Source organism: Hydra viridissima, unplaced genomic scaffold (assembly GCF_058129835.1).
Source record: "Hydra viridissima isolate aposymbiotic clone 2 unplaced genomic scaffold, HvirCarnegie_v1 scaffold_2, whole genome shotgun sequence".
NCBI classification, from domain to species: Eukaryota; Metazoa; Cnidaria; class Hydrozoa; order Anthoathecata; family Hydridae; genus Hydra; species Hydra viridissima.
The window spans coordinates 15195001-15219050 of NW_028324301.1; the positions used below are offsets into that span (position 1 = coordinate 15195001).

The 24050-nt window shown below is 30.5% G+C and overlaps 3 protein-coding genes and 1 pseudogene across 5 annotated transcripts in view; 2 read left to right on the top strand and 2 right to left on the bottom strand.

The window, feature by feature from the left end:
• The window catches only part of LOC145192112 (acylglycerol kinase, mitochondrial-like), a 13766-nt gene extending 8885 nt beyond the window's left edge, over positions 1-4881 (bottom strand). For 2 of the 3 annotated variants that reach the window (XM_090078455.1, XM_090078456.1), the window contains exons 1-7: positions 4720-4881; positions 2870-2909; positions 2407-2486; positions 1952-2027; positions 1757-1852; positions 1638-1670; positions 821-918 (exon numbers count right to left, since the gene is read on the bottom strand). In XM_090078455.1, coding sequence (XP_089934581.1) covers positions 821-918; positions 1638-1670; positions 1757-1852; positions 1952-2027; positions 2407-2486; positions 2870-2909; positions 4720-4826 — 530 coding nt within the window. In that variant the 5' untranslated portion in view covers positions 4827-4881. The remainder of the gene's footprint in view (positions 1-820; positions 919-1637; positions 1671-1756; positions 1853-1951; positions 2028-2406; positions 2487-2869; positions 2910-4719) is intronic. The other variant, XR_016449757.1, reaches the window with a different exon arrangement.
• Positions 1-6114, bottom strand: part of LOC149892177 (uncharacterized) — a 27516-nt gene extending 21402 nt beyond the window's left edge. The window contains exon 1 of the mRNA XM_090078454.1: positions 5840-6114. Coding sequence (XP_089934580.1) covers positions 5840-5874 — 35 coding nt within the window. The 5' untranslated portion in view covers positions 5875-6114. The remainder of the gene's footprint in view (positions 1-5839) is intronic.
• A 12862-nt stretch (positions 6115-18976) lies between these two features.
• On the top strand, positions 18977-20579 carry LOC149892180 (uncharacterized; annotated as a pseudogene).
• A 1027-nt stretch (positions 20580-21606) lies between these two features.
• Positions 21607-23910, top strand: LOC149892181 (uncharacterized). Its single transcript, XM_090079720.1, has 2 exons — positions 21607-21977; positions 22258-23910. Exon 2 carries the CDS (start codon positions 22891-22893, stop codon positions 23887-23889), a length of 999 nt encoding a protein of 332 aa, XP_089935846.1. The 5' UTR covers positions 21607-21977; positions 22258-22890; the 3' UTR covers positions 23890-23910.
• Positions 23911-24050: the final 140 nt, after the last annotated feature.

The window sequence follows — 24050 nt, forward strand, 5'->3', positions numbered from 1 at the left end:
TGAGCTTTTGTCTGTTTATTTGAGATATTTTCTCAATCCAATCATTTAATTTTGATGTTTCACCCCTGTTCAATGCATATAAATTTGGTTTTGCAAGAATTACAAATGTTTTTTGGACAACACTCTTTTTCTACATCATATTCTCTCCAAATCAAATTTTGAATGTGAAGTTGTAATGCGGGAGTTACTTTAATAAGTTTATGTGATCCTTTTCCAAAGGAAATAAAGCAACATGCACAAATTAGACATTTTTCGTCGGCCATTTTGACAAAAAAATATAAGTTTTATATGATCGCTTTTAACTGTAATAATAATTATTTTCATCGGTATTGCAACATTTTGTACCAAATAGAATAGATGACGCAATCATAAAATGACGCAATTTATTTTAGACATTTTAATTAATTAAATCTAAAAATTTTTATGTTTAAAAGTTAGTTTAGATTTTAAAAATTATTTCAAAATACTTTGTTTAACCCATTAATAGTAAATAAACAAAAAAAATTTAGAGTAAACCAAAATTTACCCTGGCGGTCTCAGGAGTGCACAGTGATGTATATACATACCTATATATATCATATATAGGTATGTACATACATACCTATATATATCATATATAGGTATGTACATACATACATACATACATACATACATACATACATACATACATACATACATACATACATACATACATACATACATACATACATACATACATACATATGAATAAATAAAAGATTAGTTTCCTGTGTAGACACACATGACTAAAAAAACTGTATTCAGTAACATTCTACTAAGATTTCAATAAAACTTCACTAACCTTACTTGAACTTCATCAGAACCAAACAGTTTTCTATGAATAAAATTGCTGTGGGAACCAAGAGGAATAAATCCAACTGGAACTTGATTAACCTTTGTCTATATAAAAATGTAATCTAAGATATAAATTCTGATTTGATACATTTCATAAATGTACAAGTCTAAAATTTATTTATTTTGAAATACTAAGTTCTACTAACTATTAATTACAATTATAAGAAATCAAAAAAGTGACAAGAAATCAAAAGAGTGTGAAGTTGTTGCTCAAGGAATTATTCAATTTTTCTTCAATGATAATCAAGATCAAAAGTCAACAATCAAATACTTTGAAGATAAAGGATGAAAAAAGAGAACAATTCAACAAGTATTTAAATACCACTGGCTCATTTGAGTACTCTAAGAACTCAGGTTCTTAATCACCTGTGTTTAAAGGTGATGGAAATCCATTATATTTGGCAGCCATATACTAGTGAGCATTTTATAGCCTGTAAATAGTACAGTGAATGCAAAGAAGAAATTAAGAATCAAATTTATGAAGTTCCCTGGTTCAATATAAGTGAGATAAAAAAAGAGTTAAAAGAAAACTTAGAAGATTGTACAAACTTTTTGTTTCATCTGATGGTGAAAAATTCTTTATTATGGACATTTAATCTTAGTACCAAGTTAATCATCTTAGGTGTCAGAGGAATACAGGCAATTGCACAATACAATTCGTAAACTTAACAATTCTTGGATAAAGGTTTTGAAGTATCTGTTTACTCACTTTAAGCATAACCTGTTCAAAGGCTTTTAGTTTGATAAGTTAATAAGTCAATTACCGTTACTGGTTGTCGCAACATGCCTGTAACTACCTACAGTAGCAAATTAAACAATGATTAAATTTCAAAATAACTATTAAAAGAAAAAAAACATAGATTTCTTATAATTATTGTCTAACCTCGTGCAAAGACCCATCACCCCCAGCAACAATAATTCCATCAATCAATGGGTCAAAATAATTCACTATTGTCTTTGCATGACCCTCATAACTTGTCTAAATTTTATAGGAACAATTTTAAAAAACAGTTCTACAACAATAAAACTTTATTATAGTTTAGAAAGTACTACTATGACATCAAACATTTGACATTACTTGTATGTAAGTGACATCAATTCCAGCTAAATGAAATATAGGAGCAGCATTCTTTTGGAATAACTTCTTGCATTTACTAAAAAAAAGAATTGCTTACCTGAATTTTGTTCGTATTTCTAGATATACACTCAAATGAATAGAAGAAAAAAAATTCTCTCAGTAAAATATTCATAAATAAAACAATTTTTAAAAACAATTTTGAACAAACAACACATTTTGAAAAGGAAAATTTAATTTGCTTCACATTCTCTAAAAACTAAACGGCAAATAAAAAAAAAGTTAAATGGTCAGATACATTATTTTCTATTAGATATTTTTATGAATGGTGATGAAATCTAACACTACAGTGAAAATATATATCAATAGAATACATTCACAGATATAATAAAAGTAAATGTTTCTTAAATATGAAAACATTTAATATAGTGGCTGCAAATAAATATTTTCCAGACTACCTGTTCCCAGCAGCAGGATTCAAAATGACATAAAAACGTTTTGGTTTTTCTAAAGGATGACACTTTTCTTCTCCATAAATCTAAAACAAATAAAAAATAAAAACTCTGCTGTAAAATGGTCGGCAGTAAATTTTTTCCTTTTACCTTTATGTGTTTTATAAAACTTGTACACACACTTTCTTAAGGTCTGACATAGAAATTTTTTTTTTTTTTCAATTAATAAAAGTTTATAGATAAATTATATATTTTCTTTAAGAGGAGAAAATTTGAAATATCTTGAATGTATTTGCAATTTTTCAAATTGATTGGGTGTCAAAAAATTAATCTAAAACTGCAGGCTAAATTAAATGTTATCATCCATTAAAAACTTGAGTTAAAAAAGATTGCATGTTAGGTTAAATTAAATCATATATAAATATTTGTTATTTACATGATCCCATAGACCAAGTAAGATTTTTCATACCTTTGCTTCAAGAAAAAATGATCTTCGTATTAAGTATTCTCTACAAAACAAATATTATTATTATTTTACTGACATTATTAATACAAATTTTTATTTACATAATTATTGTTTTTATTTATACAAACAAATTACATTTGCAAAATATTAGCATAACAGTCAATTCTTTTACAAATTACATACACAGTAAAAGAACATCATAAAAATAAAGGTATTATGTACAACCTGAAAAACAGCCATAACTCTAACTGAAAAACAGCCATAACTCTAACTGAAATACAAGTGCCTTTTCTTGTTTTAAACAAACTTAAATATTATGCTTGCTCAATAGGATGATGTGATTTTGTTAAAAAGATTTTGTTTTCTTTAATTATTAAATGGGTGCAAAAAATTTGCCTTTTGTCAAATTAAATAACTGTGTGAAAATTGAATTCAATAAAATAATATCTTGAGGCTACTTCATTATATTGATATACAGTTTATTTGCTTCAACTTTAGGTAAGTAATTTTTAGGTGCAAATTTGGTTCAAATGATTCCATCTATTGCTTCTTCATCACAAACTGAAGATAAAGCTGCTACAACTTAAAAATATCAACATTTTTAGGAAAATTTAATGTATTTTCTAAATCTCTTTGGAAATGTCTTTAGTCAATGGTGGCTCAGCAGCATTCTAGTAAACATTTGAGCCGATTTACCTTATACTGAATGGCCTTTCTTCAATCAAAGTATAGTTATTTAAATGCTGATAATTAATTTCCTGAGTGATTTTGGAGTTCTGTTTTTTTGTTCTTTTTTTTATTCTTTTCTAATTTTACTTCTACCTACTACTTTTGATGAACTTTCTCAGGTTAAGATTTGTAAACCCTGGAGAATAACATTTACAACTAATGAGCTTAATCAATATAAAATCCATTTTAAATAGAATTGATTTAAAAGGTGTTTAGGACATATCCAAACAAGATCTGATCTGAAGTTATTTCTGTATATTAGATTAAAATTACATGAATAAATTAAAAAAATTCAAAGAGCAATCTAAAGATTAATATGGAAACAATTCACATTTTAGTTTTCTGATTTTTCTCACAAAGAGGTTATAGAAAATTTAAATTTAGATAGATATATCATGATAAGCTTGGCAATTACAAAAGAAATATTTTTACAGATATTAATTAGTAAATAATCGCTTAAGAGATTTACTAAAGTTTTTGATGCATCAATATATAGAGCATATCACAGACTTTTACACAACATTAAGATATTTCTAGATCTTATTTAATTCAACTTGATTCATTGAAATTTAGGAAATTTTTTTTTTAATTGAAATATATTTAAAACTTTGTACAGATGTCAATCTGTAATCAATACCTATAAGAAGCATTCTTTTACTCTGAGAAGGTGTTGTGACTGAAAAAGAGGTCAATTTAATTGATTCAATCTTTATACAAGGTTTTAGTAGACATCTTTAATATATGGCTAAACCACTTTTTCATATAGTACTCTTTGATTCAAATGCTTAATTGCTTCATATTAAAATGTGTGAGAAGTCTGTTTTAACTACAAACGTCAAACGATTATTCTCACATAAAATCTAGATTTTTTTTTTTTTTTTTTTCAATATTATAAATATGATGTTAGTATTTTCCCAGTTCACTTGGGCTGACTAACAAATTCGAAATTTTTCATTTACTATTCAAATAATTAGAAAACAATCCTATATTGCTAATAAAAATTGTTTTTTACAAATGGTGACACCAAAGATGAGCTGAAGTATTTACTTTAAATATTGTATTAATTACCTTGTTAAACCTAGTGGCTGAGAATAATTATATTTAAAAGTAAGAATTTTAAATACCTATATCTCTTAGTTCCGTAATTTAAAGCGTATGTATAAATAACAACTCCAAATAAAGACTTTTTCCAATATTTTCTAATGGTATAAAACACGCTTCGGTTAGCCATTTTGGCTCTCTTTTTAAAAACATATACTATTACAAATTCGTCCGCAAAAAGGGAATCAAATATTACGTTTGCTCAAAAAAGTTAGGGTAAACTGACCTATATCTGGCCGCTTCCTAATTTTGACCGACTTTCAGAAGACCAAAATGCTTTAATGTAATAGTTTATTGTTCTGTTATGAAATAAAATATGATATTTTAAGTTTGTAATTTTAAATGTGCAGTTAAAAAAATATATAAATATGCTGATACTCTGAAACCTAATTATCAAAACTTTGAAAATATCAAACCTCTGTAAACTCGGTGTTTATATATTTTCAAAGTTTTGATAATTACATTCAAACATTATTGGGTTTGTAAATCGCTTGAATTAAAAGTAATATTAGAATATAATGTTGTTAAAACTGTATATGTAACTATGCAAGTTTCGAATAATGTATGTGAATTTAAATAATGTATCTAATTGTATATGAATTTCTATAAAACTGCAATATATTTTCTACCGAATGTCCTATATCTGTCCGAAAATTATTCCTGATTCTGGCCGTAGATAATTTTATGTTTACGATTTGTTAAAATATAAATCATCTATAACTTTAAAAATGACACATGTTTAAAGATATGCGTGTGTTTGTGTGTGTAATTTTGAAAACTATGTTATGTGCATAATGTATAATAATGATCAAGTATATAGTAATGCAATTATTATGTGTTATATGTACATGTGTCACCTAATACAAATGTATATATACTGCATTATATTATGTATATAGCCTATACAATGTTTAAAAATGATGCAACCTTAACTTTGTATTCTTTATAAACATAGCATTGTAACTATAAATTTTATTTTAAGTAGATTAATAACATTTTTTTTATAACATTACATTAAAAATACCATTTTATAAACAAAGTTATACATATAGGCCTTAATACATGACCATGGTCTTGATTAAATACTTTTTTGCATAATAATGTTTCAATTTTGTTGTACAATAATGAATGTTATAGATATACATCTGGGTGATTCCATGTGAAAACATCCAGGGCATGCAATCCTAAGTCTCAGATTTTGCTGATTTTTAAACCACTTAAAGATTTTAGTAAATTATGAACATCCTGAAAATTTTATCATGTAATTTCGATCGGTTCCTAAGATATAGCTATTTAAAGTTTGCCTCCAACCAACAAAAATCCGCCATTTTTAAAAATGGTTTTGGTCCTAGTTTCTGTTATATGTGTGTTGGAAAGCTGAAAATTTGTACCTATACATATTTTGGGCCCACGAATCCAATGAAACAGCTTAAAATATTTAATAAGGAACATAACACCTAAAATTTAAATGTTCACCACAATTTTACTGGGGCGAGTCCAACCACAAAAATGCCGATGTAGCTCAATTTTTTTTTTTTTTAGTTTTTTATAGAATTTGTCCTGAATAGTTAAGTAATAGTTATTACAAAGAATTGGAGAGTGGTCTTTTCTAAAACAGAAATAAAAACATGATCAAATCTACTTAAATTTAGTGCTTAAAAACAGCTATTTTGATAAATTAAACGAGAAAAAAAGGTGTAATTGTTGTTTCTCACATTAACTAACTTCACATTCATATATTGCTAAATGCTAAACTCGCTATTTGAGCTAAAAAATAATTTAGGTTACAATGAATGTATTATACAGCCAGATTTTGCAGCGAATTATCAATTTGTTATACAGGATGAAATACAAAGTTATCATTAGAATAAACAATAATGTACACTACATCCTGTTGTTATATATTTAAAGGAAATTTCTAAAACAAATATTCAGCATAAGTCGTTCTGTTTTTTAAGTGATGACAATGATTATGATACATGCTTTGTGTATGATATTCAAAAGAAAATTGTAGAGCACATTAAAGAACATTTAGTTGGTATCAATAAAATTTATTATTTTTCTGATGGATGTTCTGCTCATTATAAAAACTATAAAAACTTTATAAATCTATGCCACCATAAGGAAGATTTCAAGATTACAGTTGAATGGGTGTTTTTTGCAACCAGCCATGCAAAATCTACTTGTGATGGCATAGGTGGTACCGTTAAAAGAATAACAGCAAAAGCATGTTTGAAAACCAAATATTGACAGTTGATGATATGCTTGAGTTTTGCATCACCAATATAAACACAATCATTTTTTATAAAATTACCAAAGATGCAGTTAATTCAAGGCAACAGCAACTTAAGAAGCAATTTGAAACAGGAAAAACTGTTCCAGGTACCAGAAGTTATCATCATTACATACCCATTTTAATATTTGAAATTAGTTTTAAAAGAAAAAGCGAACATCAATGTGTTGACAGATTTATATTGCCAAAAGCCAGTAATGTCTGATGTTGCAATTGTACTAAATCTAAATAATTTTGTTGCATGCAAGTACGATTCTTTTTGGTGGATAGTAATGGTTACAGAGATAGATATTACTACAAATGATATTCAAATTAAGTTTATGCACCCTCTCAGTCCTTCTCAAAACTTCATTTGGCCACAGATGGATATCTGTTGGTACCATTGTCAAGTTTAATTGCAGTAATCAAAGTCCCAACAACAAAATCAGGGCGAACATATAACATTAATGTGAATGATTATAACGCTATAACTAATAAATTTTAATTTTTTTGAGTTTCTAATTTTTAAATTTTATATATTACTTTTGTTTCTTGAACTTCTTTCCAAGTGCTCTATTTGTTTTGGATCCTTTTTTTAAGTTTATTTGTCTTAGTTTGATAAATATGAAACTAATGTTTTGTCAGTAATAAATATAAGTATATTTGAAGGTGTTTTTATTTCTGTTTTAAGTTTGCAATCTGATTTTTTCTAATAACTCCAACTAAACTATTTAATACAACCTCTGAAAAAAACAACTAAACTTGCGATATACATCTGCATTTATAAAATCTCCCCCTTTGAAACAATATATTTTAGGATTAGATTCTATAAAATTACAGAAACACCTAGTCAACAACAACTAAAAGTTTGAAACTGTCAAACTACACCCTTTTTTTCTTGTTTAATTTATCAAAATAGCTGTTTTTAAGCACTAAATTTAAGTAGATTTGATCATGTTTTTATTTCTGTTTTAGAAAAGACCACTCTCCAATTCTTTGTAATAACTATAACTTAACTATTCAGGACAAATTCTATAAAAAATTAAAAAAAAAAAAAAATTGAGCTACATTGGCATTTTTGTGGTTGGACTCGCCCCAGTAAAATTGTGGTGAACATTTAAATTTTAGGTGTTATGTTCCTTATTAAATATTTTAAGCTGTTTCATTGGATTCGTGGGCCCAAAATATGTATAGGTACAAATTTTCAGCTTTCCAACACACATATAACAGAAACTAGGACCAAAACCATTTTTAAAAATGGCGGATTTTTGTTGGTTGGAGGCAAACTTTAAATAGCTATATCTTAGGAACCGATCGAAATTACATGATAAAATTTTCAGGATGTTCATAATTTACTAAAATCTTTAAGTGGTTTAAAAATCAGCAAAATCTGAGACTTAGGATTGCATGCCCTGGATGTTTTCACATGGAATCACCCACCTATGTATATTATGGCTATATGCACTTATATGCAAGAACATTTGTTAAATGTTAACAAGTATCTTATAGTTTAATATTTATGTTTTTTTATAGAAATCTGAAATTTTTTATTGGAATGAAAAAATAAAAATTTTAAAATAAGAAAAAAGTTACAAAGTTCTAAAAAAAAAAATGAAGAACTTATAGAAGTAAACCTGGAAAACATTGTTTATGGAGTGATACAACTATGATATGAGTTGCAAGCTGTAAAAAATGGATTTCACAGCGTGCAGCATGTAAGGCTTTTGGTGTTTCAAGTTGAAAGTTAGACTTTCTGAAAAAACAGAATTGGGAGCCAAGTCTGGACATCCCACCCTTCTAAATAATGAAGAAGGAAATAAAACCATTAGGAATAGGATTTGGCCAATCTTAGTTTCTAAAATATGCTGAAAACTTAGCTCCAAAGTATAATAAATCATTCAAAAATGGAACACCTTCCAAAAGTGGTGGCGTGGGATGTGCAAAAGGTACAAACAGATAACTTTACATCAACCAGAAGTTATAGCTGCTGTTAGACATTAGTGTATGAATGCTTGTAAAGTTTCAACATACTTTTCTATTCTTAAAGTGTATTAATGGAAAATAATTTGATTAGTAAACGACAGAAGATATGGAATAAGGATGAGACTGGAATTCAGTTTGATTATCGCCATAATGAAATAGTTGCTAAAAAAGGAGTAAAGTATCTGCATAGTCGTACATCAGGTAATTGGGAAACAATCACTGTTATAATTTGCATTAATGCAATTGGTAACTCTCTTCCACCACATGTTATAGTAAAAGGAAAAACAAATAGGTTTTTCCTTTTACTATAACATGTGGTGGAACACTCAACAGCTTTCAAATTGAAAATGCACCAGAAGGAAGCACCTTTAGTGTTTCTAATAGTGGTTGGACTAAGCAGGGAATTGTATTTCTTTGGTTTACAAAATGATTTCTTCCAAAAATTGGTTCTGACAGACCTCAATTACTTATTTTAGACGGCCATGACTCACAACTTTGTAGAGTTATTAGATGTAGCTGTGGCAAACAAAGTACATATTTTTGAGTTGCCAGCTCACACTTCTAACTGGCTTCAGTCTTTTGATTGATCAGTATTTGGCGCACTCAAGAAAGCTTACAGAAAAGCATGTGAAAATTTGATTAATAATTTTCCTGGGACACTAGTTTCAAGAGTAAGTTTTTGTGGATTGATGAAGCAGGCTTGGAACGAATCTGTTACCCCAAATAATATTATATCTGGTTTTTGAGCTTATGGAGTTTATCCATATAATCCAAATATAATTCCACCTGAAGTTTACATGCCTAATTCTTTATACATAGAACCCAATTATCAAAATAATGAGAACCTGTTGAAAATTTTAGGCGACCTACCTCAAGTGTTTAATGACCATTGTGAAACAGTAAAATGCAATATTGATCAATTGAAGCAGATGTTGACTTTTTTTTTTGAAACCAAAGTATTTTTTGCTTACATCTTAAGAAGCACTGGATAACAAACATGAAGAAGTTCAAAAAAAGTTAAAGAAAAAAAAAAAGAGAAGAAAATGTTATGTTAAAGAGAAAAAAACAGGAGGAAAAAAAACAAAACTTCCAAACTGTAAAAAAAAAAAAAAATGTGAATAATTTATTATTCTTTTGTTTTTATTTTGTTCTTTTTATTTTAACATGAATATTGGTGTTCTAGTTTCTTGCTTATATAATGTTTCTTATTTCAGTTAAATTTTTTTTCTGTTTAAAAACGTGATTTATAAAAGAAACTCTGCCTAAATCTAGCCGATGCACAGTGTATCGCTTCATTCAAGCTAGGTGGACAAAAGTCATATCAAGAAATCAACTAATTGATAATATTTTCACAATAACAGTCCTATATTAGTAATAACTTGCGATGTTAATTATGAAAAACATTACAGAGCAATGAGTCATAAGCAATTAAAGAGGCGTTAAAATGTAATTTCATTTTTGAAAAAAATTAAATAAAAATTTACAATCGTTGCATTAACATTTAGCAAGAATTAAAGAAAGCAATCATTTTAATGCAGCGATGGATTTTACTTTTGAGGGTAAGTACTATTTACTTACATTAAATATTTTATTTAAAAGTTAAGCAATATGTGTTAAAGTATGGTTTAAAAAACTGGGTTAAAATTGTAAAATATTTTTTGGTTTTTAATTTTTAAACTTATACAACTTTTTGTATCCACATGTATCCAAGCTAATTTATTAACAGTGTATAGCTAAAGTCCTAAGGTGTACAACAAAGAAAAAATTTTCACCACATAAATCCACAATTTTTTGTTATTAAATTTCATTTAGATCATGTGCGCTCTTTTTCAAAAATGGAGTTGTTTAAAAAATGGCGAAGACATAATCAAGAAGAAAGAAATTCTCGTTTAATGGATTTTTATTTTGCAAAGATTTTGTGTTACTGATGTAACTGATGTGACTAAAGATTCTGAGAGGTCTTTGCAGTTAAAAATTTCATGTATGGCTTCAAAATTCGCAAAAAAATGGTCTGCAGCACATATGATGATGGACCGTTTTTTAAACAAAAATAAAATTTGGTTAGAGGGGGCAAATGTAGAATTTAAAATAAGTATATACCAGCAATGTACTTTTTCATCATCTGGAGAAATTCAAGGACGACCAAAAAAGAACTTTGAAGACTCGTCCTTTAAAACCAAAAAACGAAGAGTTGAAAACTTAGTAAAATTGCAAAGTGCAACTGAGTTGACCACAGCTGCTGAAGTAGCATGCCGTGCGTTGGGGCACAGAAACCAAGCTACTTTAATCAGAAAAAGTCTGGAATCATCAGAAAAAATTAAATCAAAAGACTTTATTTGTGGGGGCAGGCAGTTAAATCGTGACGAGGCATTAGCTTATTATATTGACTCTAAATGTACAAGTCATTCTTATAAACAGACGAGAAAGTGGTCTTTAAAGGCAGGGCATATATTATTTCCATCTTATTATAGTCTATGCAAGTCGAAAAAGTTATGTTATCCATTAGATGAACATATTTCTGTTACAGAAACACGTGCCGAAATTAGCCTACAAGCTATACTTGATAAAACTACTGAACGCTTAATTGAAGCCCAATGCGAAGTTCTTAAAAGTATTACTTTTACTACGCCATTCACACTAATTAGCAAATGGGGATGTGATGGGAGCTCCGGTCACAGCACATACAAACAGAAATTTAAAAACTCTGATGCTACTGATGAGTTTCTGTTTGTATTTTCATTTGTTCCGTTGAGACTGAGTGACGGTCAAAATATTATTTGGCAAAATCCACGACCTTCATCCACGCTTTATTGCCGACCAATTAAATTTATTTTTTCAAAAGAAACAAATCTTTTAACTACAACAGAAACTAACCAAGTTTTAACAGAAGTTTCTCAACTTGTTCCAACATCTATAAGACTCAACGAATCTCAAATTACTGTTAAACACGACCTAATACTATCAATGGTAGATGGAAAAGTTTGCAATGCCTTGACTGACACAAGTTCCCAACAAAAATGTTACATATGTGGTGCGACTCTTAAAATGATGAACGGTGAACTAAAAGACTTAGTTGTTAAAAAAGAACATTATGGTTTTGGTCTGTCTACTTTGCATGCGTGGATTCGTTTTTTTGAGTGCATGCTACACATTAGCTATCGTTTAGATATAAAAAAGTGGCAAGTTAGAAGCGATGAAGATAAATCTAGTGTCCAAAAACGTTCAGAAGATATCAAACAAAAATTTAAAAAGCATATGGGTCTTATTGTAGATAAACCAAAACCTGGCTTTGGGAATACAAATGATGGGAACACTGCTCGCAGGTTTTTTATGAAGCCAGAGTTAAGCGGCGAGATTACGGGTTTAGACATCAATCTCATTAAAAATTTTAGTATTTTATTAAGAACACTTTCCTCTGGCTATGATATTAACTATTATGAATTTGAAAAGTTTTGTTCTGAAACCAAAACTCTTTATATTAATCTGTATCCGTGGTACTATATGCCTGTTACTGTGCACAAAATACTTGTACATAGCACGGAAGTTATAAAAACATGCCTTCTTCCAATAGGACAACTGTCGGAAGAGTCTCAAGAAGCCCGCAATAAAGATTTTCGTCGATTCCGCGAACACCATACAAGAAAAAATTCACGTATTTGCACAAATATAGATTTGCTCAATATGCTTTTGGTAACATCAGATCCTGTCATCAACTCACACAGAGAAGTGTCAAGTAAGAAAACTGGCAAACTACCGTTAGAAGTTTTGAATTTAATTATCCCACCTATTATACCACCACAGCTTGTTGAAAATAGAATTATGTGTGACGATGAAGATTATTTAGAGTCCGATTCATCGGCTACTGAAGATAACAATGATTCATCCGATAATGATTAATTATTAATAAAATATTTTTTTATTTTACGTAGTGTAGTGAGTTTATTATTATATTTTGTATATTTGTAGTGAGTATATTTTTATTTTAGGCAAAATTTTATTACATTATTAATGTGTTGAAATTTAGTATTTATTTTTATTACTTTTTTAAAGTTATTTTTATAACTTTTTCAAGATAAAAACTTTTAAAATCTTAAAAGTAATTAATATATCTCCTTTTTTACAATAAAATTAAAAAAAAAAAAACTTTTTATAGTAAAATTGACTTTTAGGCGCCCCCTAAAGCTTAAACGCGCGGGGTAATTGCCCCCCTGCCTCCCCCAGGCTACCCTACTGCATAACTAATCAATAAAACACCAAAATATTGTTAACTACATTCTTAGGAATGAAATTACTAAACAAAATATTTTTGTCCACCTAGCTTGTATGAAGCGATACACTGTGCGATGGCCAGAATTAGGAAGGAAGCGGCCAGAAATAAGTCTTTTATCTGGCATCTGAAAAACTGATGCGTAAACACATATCAAGGTTGATTTTGTTAAAAATTTTTCTGAATTATATCCATCCCTAAGTATACTTATATGCTAATTTATTTATTCACGTAACACTACATGAATTTTTGTTTTTAAGCAATAAGTACGATGTTGCCAGATATAGGTCAGTTTACTTTAATAGAGAGCTTACGATATGAGAACGGTAGCGCCAACGCCAACAATTTATGTAATAAATTAAACAGTACGCATGCGCAATGAATGAGATTCCCTGGTTTGCCATTTTAAAACCTTTTAAGGTTGGTTTCCATATAGTCGCACGACAGTCGTGCAACAACATCTGCAATATTTGTCTCACGATCAGCTGTTTCCATTAATTTTAGAAGCGTTTTAAAAACCAATGTTTTGTTTTTTTATCACTTCCGCACAGTGGGTCAAGGTGTGCCAAAATTTAAAAAAAAAAAATTTTGTTCAACGTAGGTTTAATGGTAATAGTTGTTTTCCATACTTATCAAGCTTTAAAAAAAACATATTTTTTTAGTCACTAGCTTTTATATTAAATTTTATATGGCCTGTTGAAGTTAATTTTTTTTGCCAGATTCGTAAGTTTTAAAATAAAAATTAATAAAATATGTGTATTGCTACTCAGAAACTGTCAACTATTTTTTAACTAAAATTATTTGCGCTATAATTTTTTTATATATTGATAGATTGATACTCTTTGAAACAAAATAACTTCCTTTCAAATTTTTTGCTTGTAAGTAAGAAATTTTATTTAATTTTTAAGATGATGTGTTTTTACAGGTTTTTTAAGTGTAAATTTTTGCTTACTTTATTTAATTAAAAAAACCTCTAATATCCTCCAGTTAGGGATGGCAATCCCGGGATCCCGAAATCCCGGGATTCCGTATAAATTGTTGATCCCGTAATCCCGGGATTTTTCACAAAAATTTCCCGGGATTTCGGGAATGTAATAAAAAAAGTAAAGATAAATAGGGATTAAGCTATTAACTTATTCGTACATCATTAAGTGTCTAGTAAATGCAGTCTTTGGTAAAATACTTGTTACATAGCTGTTTATTCTCTTTGCAATATTTTAATTAGTTTAATTTCGAATTTTCGGCTTCATTTTAATTACAAATCGTCGCACGAGAATTAGAGGGTTCTATCTGCTTTTTTTTATATTATAAGAATTTATTGATAAAAGCTGTAATTAACAATTAGTAATAAAAACAAGTTTAAAATTATAGAAATATTATTATCAGTTTGATTATGAAACATAAATAACGAAAAAAAGATGTATAATTTTAATTATAAAAAATGACAGGACTAAAACATTTTAACTGAGATAAATTGAAAGTTAAATTTTCACAACAACAAAAAAAGTTAAAGCCCAATACTTCTTATGCAACGAAATGTATGCGTGATTCTAAAAAATTCTTCAACTATTCAAAGTGTTTTTTTTCAATTTTACAGTAACAGATTCAGTTTGAATTATAGATCTGATAAAGAAACGTAAATTGAAATAGTTTAAGAACTTTAGAAATTTAAAAAAAATTAGAACTTAAGTAAATATTTTTAACCTATAACCTATAAGGGTAGAAAGTGTAACTGGGTTTTTATGCTTAAAAAATCGAACGCGATTAAACGACGAAAAGATTGTCGCTTTCAGTTTTTTAAAGTGGTACTTTCAAAAATAAATAAAATTCTTGTATATTCATTTATATTCATATTATTTTTAATTATCATTTTTATTATATTGTGCTATCTTTTTAATGAATTGTTTTATAATTTCAATAACTTAGGTTCATTAGTAAATGAACTATTTTAGTTAACTAAAAAATGAAAAATGAATAATTTATTGTTAATATAATTATATTATCAATAAATTAATCATTTTTCAGCGTTTGATGATTACTTTGTTCTTCACATACTTCACCGCAAATGATTGTTTCTGTTTTTTATCAAATCCCGGGATTTCCCGGGATTTCCCGGGGATAAATTACTCAACCCCGAAATCCCATGATTTAGAATGTCCGGGATTTTGCAATCCCTACCTCCAGTCTGAAAATGCATTAAAATCTTTACTAAGTATATATATTGTAATTTAAAGTTAGTTTCAGCTTCAACAAAGTACCACCTTGCCCAAAAATTAACTTTTAGATAGCAGGTTATAACTAAAATTTTGCCCGCGACAAACAAATCACGAGTTTTTTTAATTAGTTAGTTTTTAATTAATCACTTGGCTTTTTAATTAGAAATAAAACACATCATCTTTAAACTTTTAGGCATAAATATACTGTCATTTAAATGATTTCTAATGAATGTATTTTAGAATTTATAGGTTAAAATGAAATACATTGATATATATATATACCTACATGCTAGAAAATAAATTAAAAATCTCTGACCATGGTGTTTTAAAGGATGTTATCAATGGTATGAATCTGGTAAACCCAAACCCTAAGCTGGAAATATTGCTAATTCATATAAGAAAGAGATGGTAGGACTTAAATTGAGAATTTTGATGACTGTTCACTTCGAACAAAGTACAGGTGCACCATATCTCTACAACATGGGCATTCATCGAATGAACTACTTTTTGCAGCAAAAGTTTCTCTTAAAAAAGAAAATAAACTTGATGAGGTACATGCAGTAAAGAGAATTTTTGACAATAGTAACAAAATATCTCAACAACTCTCTGGCAATGAGGCTCTAGCTTTACTTTTAGATACAAATATGACCAAAGATGGATATCAACTACATCGTAATGCTGCTTTGAGAAAAAACTGTGAACTTTATCCTTCAAATCACATAATAAAGGCAGCAAAATTATCTTGCTATCCAAATGAAATAGAGATAGATGATTTGTTTGCTAAAATCTCAATGCAGAGCTTGGTCGACCACACTGCACAAAGACTATGTCAAGTACAGAATGATGTTATTGAAACAGTTGCTGGTGATACAACCATATTTGCTACTTTAAGACACAAGGCAGGATTTGATGGCTCAACAGGACAAAGTGTCTATAAGCAAACAGTGTCTAAAGATGGTATCCGTAATATACAAATAGAAGAGTCATTGTTTTTAACTTGCATAGTACCATTTGACTTGAGCTCATTTGCTGGTGGAAAAAAGACAACTTTATGGCGAAACCTAAAACCATCATCAACTCTGTATTGTCGCCCTTTGCGTTTTCAGTTTGAAAAAGAATCTAAAGATATTATAATCTCTGAAGAAGCTCAACTAAAAGAAGAAATAAGGAATTTAAATTTTACAAAAATTATATTAAACAATGGAAAAGTACTTCAAGTAAAGCATGTGATTGAAATAACAATCATTGATGGAAAAGTACACACAGCTTTATCTGAGGCCACTAACTCAAGTCAGTGTTGCTCTATCTGTGGATGCTCACCAAAAGAGATGAACAAGATTGATGCCTGCATAGTAAAAAATTACCAGGCAAAAGGCTTACAGTATGGTTTATCTACACTGAACTGCTGGATTCGATGTTTTGAATGTTTTCTGCATATTGGTTACAAGTTGCCTATCAAAAAGTGGCAAGCAAGAACAGCAGAAGACAAAGCACAAGTTGCTGAAACAAAGTCTCACATCCAACAAGCTTTTCTTCAACAGATGGGCCTTGTTGTTGATCAACCAAAGTCTGGAGGATCTGTTACATTTAATGATGGAAACACTTCTCGACGAGCATTTACTGATGCCATTTCTTTTGCAAATATAACAGGTGTCGATAAGGAACTAATTTTAAAATTGCACGTTATTTTGTCAAGCATATCAAGTGGCTATGAAATAAATACTGAAAAGTTTACCATGATGTGTATAGAAACTGCAAAGTTGTTTGTGAAACTGTACCCATGGTACTACATGCCACAAAGCCTCCACAAACTGCTGATCCACGGCCCAGCCATCATTAATAGAATCTCACTGCCAATTGGAATGATGAGTGAAGAAGCACAGGAGGCAACAAACAAATTTTTCAAACGGTTTCGTGAACGTCATGCTCGAAAAGCTTCAAGATGTATGGCAAATGAGGACATTTTGAAAAGATTTCTATGCTCATCTGATATGCTCATGTCATAGCATCTTTGAGGCAAACCTGCACTTCAAAAAAGAAAGACATTCCTGTTGAGGTTTTGGAGTTATTATTATCAGGAGATATCATTGTAAATTTCTAAATACTTCATTTAAATATATGCAGACATAGATTGTTGCCTTAAAGTTGTAAATTGTGTTTGAATGAGTTGATAAGACATGAAAGTATTTTTTTCATAAGATTGTGTACCTATTAAAAACATTAAAATGTATTTTTTTAATGTTTATTCTGTGGATTGTGTTTGAATTGAGTTGATAAGATGTGAAAAAATGCATTTTTTAATTTTTTTTTGCTGTATTTATAATTATTAAGAAAAAAAAAAATTAATAAAACCATTTTTTTAGTCGCAAATATGTTTAGAAGCTCTAAGTATGTTATTTATATCAAATTTAATAATATTTAATAAAAAAATAATTTTGGCACAAAAAGGGGCATTCCGAGCTACTGTGTTCCGTGAAGCCAAGAAAATAATGTTCCCAAATTTAAATTTATAATATTATGAACCTGTAACTGAATTTACAAAATATGTGCTTTTAGCTGCAGATTTTTTTAAATATATTTACTACAAATTGTTGTAAAAAAAATGTTTTAAAAATATATGACGAGTAGGGGAGGTAGGGGAGCATTGGGCAGTCGGGAGGTTTGGGCACCCCCTCATTTCTCACAATCTATTATAGATATTTTTTGTTTTCTACCATAGCAATATAGTTTTATAACTTACAACACCGCTCATGAAAAGTGTCAGCTGTCATTTCACTTGGTTGTCAAGTTACTTGCGCTTAACGGTTTGTTGCTTACAAAAGTAAATATCTTGTTTGTGATTTGAAGAAAGATAACAAAGAAATCTGCAAGAAAGTGTAAGTATCTGTGTTAACTTCTTCTTTTGCGTTTAATGAACATTATATTTACCTGGCAATTATGATTCCACATTTGATAAAAATAAACTTATTCAAAGTTATTTGAAAAGTGAGGTTGTGGGGAGCATTGGGCACGCATGTAGGAGGGAGGTTTGGACATGCCCAATGCTCCCTCTTTTTTTAGCGTGTTTTGGTGTCATACGTTTGTGCTTTTTTGCTATGCCCATTGGATTGAATGGTTAATCATTTCTTATCAGGACAATCCCGTTTTCATTTAAAAAGAAAAATAAACGATGTGAAATCCCTAAAGATGTTATTTTGCGCGCATTGGAAGAGGTTTCTAAAGGAGGAAAAATTAAAACTACTGCGATTAAATATGATATACCCAGGTCTAACCTTCAAAGACACATAAAGCAAGGTGGCGTTGTGAAAGATATTTCTAAATTTGTATCATCCCAAATATTCACGAAAGATGAAGAAGAAAAAATTTCAGAATATCTTGTAACATTGTTTAAACTAAATCATGGAATGTCAAAACTGAAGGCACGCGAATTGGTTTACGAATACGCTACTGCCATTAATAAAAAAAATACCAGACAACTGGACAGAGAAGAAACTTGCATCCAAAGATTGGCTTAAAGGATTTATTAAAAGACAACCTCAGCTTTCAATAAGGACACCAGAAGCTACCAGTCTCTCACGTGCCAAAAGTTTCAATAAGAAAAATGTCGGGGATTTTTTTGAAAATCTTAAAACTGTATATGAACGGGATCGCTTCGGCCCTGAGTCTATTTACAATATAGACGAAACTGGATTATCAACAGTACAACGAACCCAAAAAGTGATTGCTCTCAGAGGCACCAAGCAAGTTGGGCAAGTAACGTCAGCTGAAAGAGGGACACTTGCAACGGTTTGCTCTGGTATTAATGGATTGGGTAACTCAATACCACCCTTTTTCATATTCCCACGGGTTAATTTCAAAACATATATGCTAAATGATGCACCTGTTGCTTCAGATGGAGCGGCATATCTTTCAGGGTGGATGACAGCACCATGTTTTTTTAAATATGTACACCATTTTGCAAAACACGCAAAACCAACGCCTTCCTCGCCAGTTCTATTGCTGCTGGACAATCACGAGAGCCATATTTCAGTACCAGTTCTCGATTTTTGCAAAGAATCAGGGATTGTTTTAATGACTTTCCCACCGCACTGCAGCCAAAAACTGCAATCCCTAGACCTGACTGTCTATGGACCACTTAAAACTTATTATAACACTGTTGTAACAGATTTATTGGTAAGCAATCCTGGCAAAACTTTAACAATTTATGAAATCCCAAAATTAGCAGCAAAAGCCATTCCACTTGCATTCAAGTTGCAAAATATTCAAAAGGGATTTGAAAAACCTGGCATTTGGCCATTCAATTCAAACATTTTTTCTGATGAAGATTTTGTTTGTTCTTCTATAACTGATCGCTGCTTGCCGGAAGAGAATAATATTGCTACAGAAAAATTGATTTCCGACCAAACTATCATGGAACAGCCTTCAACATAAGAAAATCTGAGTCTAGAGGATCGTACAAGTTCAAATATGGAAGTCACTGGGCCATCTCAAATGGAATCTCTATCTAAAAGCCAGACTAGGGGCGCTATCTATGTAACACCTGATTTAGTAAGGCCATACCCGAATGCCGGCCCCAGGAAACTGGATGGCATGAAACGGAAGAAAGGAAAAACTAGAATATTGACAGACACACCCGAGAAAAGACTCATTGAAATGGAAGAAAAAGAAAGACAAAGAAAAAATAAGATCAAAGAGCTCAACAAAAATCAAAAATGCTCTAAAAACGAGAAAAGCAGGAAGATTAGCAGTGATGATGAAATAGAAAATGTTTCCGTTTCTGACGAAGCCCTTGTTGAAATCGATTCATCGGAAGAAGAGTTTGATGTAGACGATGTGATTGTTATGGATAGAAATTTCCTGGTCAATAACTTTGTGTTGGTTAAATTTAACACCAAAAAACTGTTTATCATTATGTTGGAATAATCGAAGAGGTTAATCACTCCATGGCAACTGTCAAATTTATGAGAGCAAGTAAGATAAGAAATACGTTTATGTTTCCTGACATCGAGGACGTAGCCAGCGTCCCTGGAGGATATAAAAACAAAATTGCCTACACCAACAACATGGATAAAACGTGGCAGCCTAAAATATAAATTTGATAAGCCTCTTTGGGTCATACCAAATTTAAAATAAGTCTTATTAAGCCCAACATCGTGTAGCATTGATCCCAAGTGACATTGTTTAATTTTTTGTAAAGTCTCTGATAAGAAAAATGTTTGTATTATAATTTTTTATATCAATGCTATATAACACTTAATCATAGCAGTATATTAAAACAATATTGTGCATATTAAATACAGTGCCCAAACCTCCCCTCAGGGGTGCCCAAACCTCCCAACCACCGGGAGGTTTGGGCACTTTGGACTTGTGTTCAAAAACCTTTTGTAACTTTGCGACTAATTATATTACTAAAACTCTTCTTAGCAATAATTACTGCCAAATATGTGCGCCAGATATATTTGAAATAAAATTTTGATTATGATAAAAAATAACAGTTTTATCAGCGTTTATGTGAAAAAGTGCCCAATGCTCCCCTACCTCCCCTACACAGATAACTTTATCTGTGTACTAGTCATATATATATATATATATATATATATATATATATATATATATATATACAGTACTGTGAATAAGTTTTAGCCCACCATAAGTTTATAAATATTTTTGATTTTATCGTAAAAATATGAAGGACTTATGAAGTAAAAAAAATCAGGTTTATAGACACATATATTATAAACAAAAATATCTAGAAATAATTTGATAAAATATGATAAAAAAAGAAAGAGCAATTAATACTTTGTATGTCCACCTTTTGTGTTGATCACAGCAGCGAGTCTCCTGGGAATTGATTCATATAAATATGTAATGAAATTTTGTGGAATATTGTCCCGCTCTCTTTTTAATATTTGAAAGCATTCTTCGACATTTTTGGGGTTATATTCAGCCTTTTTTTTATCCAATTAACCCCAAACATGTTAAATAATGTTCAAATCTGGACTTTGAGGAGGCCAGTTCATTACTTTGAGAACTCCCTCCTCACACATGAATCAATGTATACAAAACTTTCTAAGTCATTTTTTTTTAATATTTGACTTTTTGATGAAAATTTGTTCTTTGAAGGCAGTTCCATCATTGTATAGTAAAACATTCTACGTCAGACCTCTCCGTACACGTTGAATAGAGAGCTAAAATATTGTCTGTAAACTAAAAGGTTCTAGGTCAGTGACTTAGAAGGTTTTTGTTGGCAGCACTGAGAAAACCAGCTGTGTTCTTCTGGTAGCTGTCAGATGTTTTTAATCCAATTTTTGTTTTGTTTTGGTTACAAGAATGATTTGATTTGGGCTTATTTTATTATTTATCTTGTTGTTTTAATGAAAAAGACTTATAATGGATGAAGAACCTAGTACTAGCAGTGGAAGAAAGGTTAAAAATGAGGCTCTGTGGGAAAGGAAATTATTAAAGAAGCTAGAGTGAAAGGTAATTGTACATTGACTACAAAGGAAGAACTGTACCTGCTACTACTGTTGGAACTGATTGCAGGTGAGATTTGTATTGCAATTTCGATACCTAATCAGCCTTTTAACAATTTGCTCAAGCCTATCATAGCATATCATGCAACATCTTTTCATAAAAACGTCTCAGAAAAAACTAATCCAACACCTTCCAAATCGTTCCATTTAGGTATGTGAATTTACCTTAAACAGTAGCCAAATGTTATAGCCGAATTACTCAAACATCATTTTTTAGAGTTTGGCTATGGCATTAAGGCCTACCTCGAACATTTATATCAACATAATCTAATGAGATATTTTGCTTTCAGATGCTCGAAGAAATGTACGGAACGTCTAAAAAACCAGCGCGACGAGATCTTCGCACGCATGAGATCGTTAGAGACAAAGAACGAGCAAGATGTGTTTCTACAACCATTGATTACAAGCGTGAAGGTGAAAACTCACCGACCCAGAAAGGAAGGTGCTGAAGGAAGAGTAGCTCATGACTTTTCATTTACATACGAGGTTTTGGTGGGGGATACCAAATAAAAGGTATGTGGATGCTTTTAAAAGTCTTTATGGTATTAAATTAGTCGTATTCGACGATTGCGCTCCCTGTTGGTATTAGGAAAATTACCAAAGGACCTTCGAGGGAAAAAATTAGGAACGAATGCAATCAGGGGCAATGTAAGACTTCTGATAAGAGAACATATCGAAATTTATCCGGTGAAACAGAGCAAATATGCTGGTAAAACTATCAATTATCTAGATGCTAGACTAAATGTCAAAATTTTGTACTCAATTTTTAAAGAAAAACATCCTGAAGCAAAATGTAGCTACAAATTTTTTCTAGACTACTTTAAGGACAACTAGACTCTTGTTGCACCTGTGAGGAGCTTAATTTAAAATTACAAAGCCCTCATCTCAGTGATGCAGCAAAGAGAAATGCTGCTACTGAACTGATGCTGCACAAACGTAGATCGAAAAATTTTAACAACAAACTCCAAAATGAAAGCAACCCGGAAACAAAACAAAATGAACCGCATGTCTTAGTGATCGCATTTGACTACATGCAGAATATCCCTTTACCGATGATACCAGTCCAGGAAACCTTTTACCTCAGACAGCTATCTGCTAACCTCTTCTCTATTCACGATGTGAAATGCAATAAACTTCATGCTTATGTGTACCATAAAGGCACAGCCAGAAAATACCCTGATGAGGTGTGCTCTTTTGTGTACAATTACCTAATGTCTGCTCCTCCACAGTTTACTGAAGTCCATGTCTACTCAGATAACTGTAGAGGCCAAAATAAAAACCATGAAATAAACAGAGTCTTTTTGGCTCTCAAAGATACTGGCCGATTTGATCGAATTGAGCAGTACTACCCGATAAGAGGTCACTCGTACCTACCATGTGACCGGGACTTCGCGGTGATAAAGAGAAAACTGAAAAGATTTGACAAGGTCTACACTGTTCACCAGATAACTGAACTTATCATTACTTCTAGTACTACTGGTAAGTTTACTGTTGAAGAAGTCGCAACAGAAGATATTGTAGATTTTCAAAAGTGGTGGCCAACATTCTACAAAAAATCTTGCATTTCGGAAAAAACACGGGGAAAGAAAGTTCCTGCTAAGAATAAGGTAAGTTTTGGAATAATTTCTCTAAAGCACTTCACTTACGGGACTTCTCCAGGTGCAATTGTCTGTAGGCCACTTATTGATGGGCTGATGGTCGAAACTCACAAGATTTCTCAAGTAGTCGATCGCATCGTCGAGTTTCCGCAAAATGTGTGCTACCCATTGGGTTATGTTCCGATAAAAAGAGTGAAACTGCAGGATATTAGGAAACTAACGAAATATGTTCCGGATGAGTTCAGTGGTTTTTATGATGAACTCATGAGCTGGCCAACAACCGACGAGGCGAATGACGGGGAAGAGGAACACGATATCCAGTGAGATGTCTGACAAAGGCTTTATGATCGGTACTTTTATACATTGTGTGATTTAATATGTGTAATAGTTTGACCTTTGATTTTTATAAGTTTTTTGTACAAAAAATGAATAAATATATAAAAGACAAGCTTTTTGTTATTATCTTTAACACATGTAAACAAAAA

What these genes read in the sequence shown, in the direction of transcription:
- LOC149892181 (XM_090079720.1), top strand. Translation starts at nt 22,891, where the DNA reads ATGCTGCACAAACGTAGATCGAAAAATTTTAACAACAAACTCCAAAAT.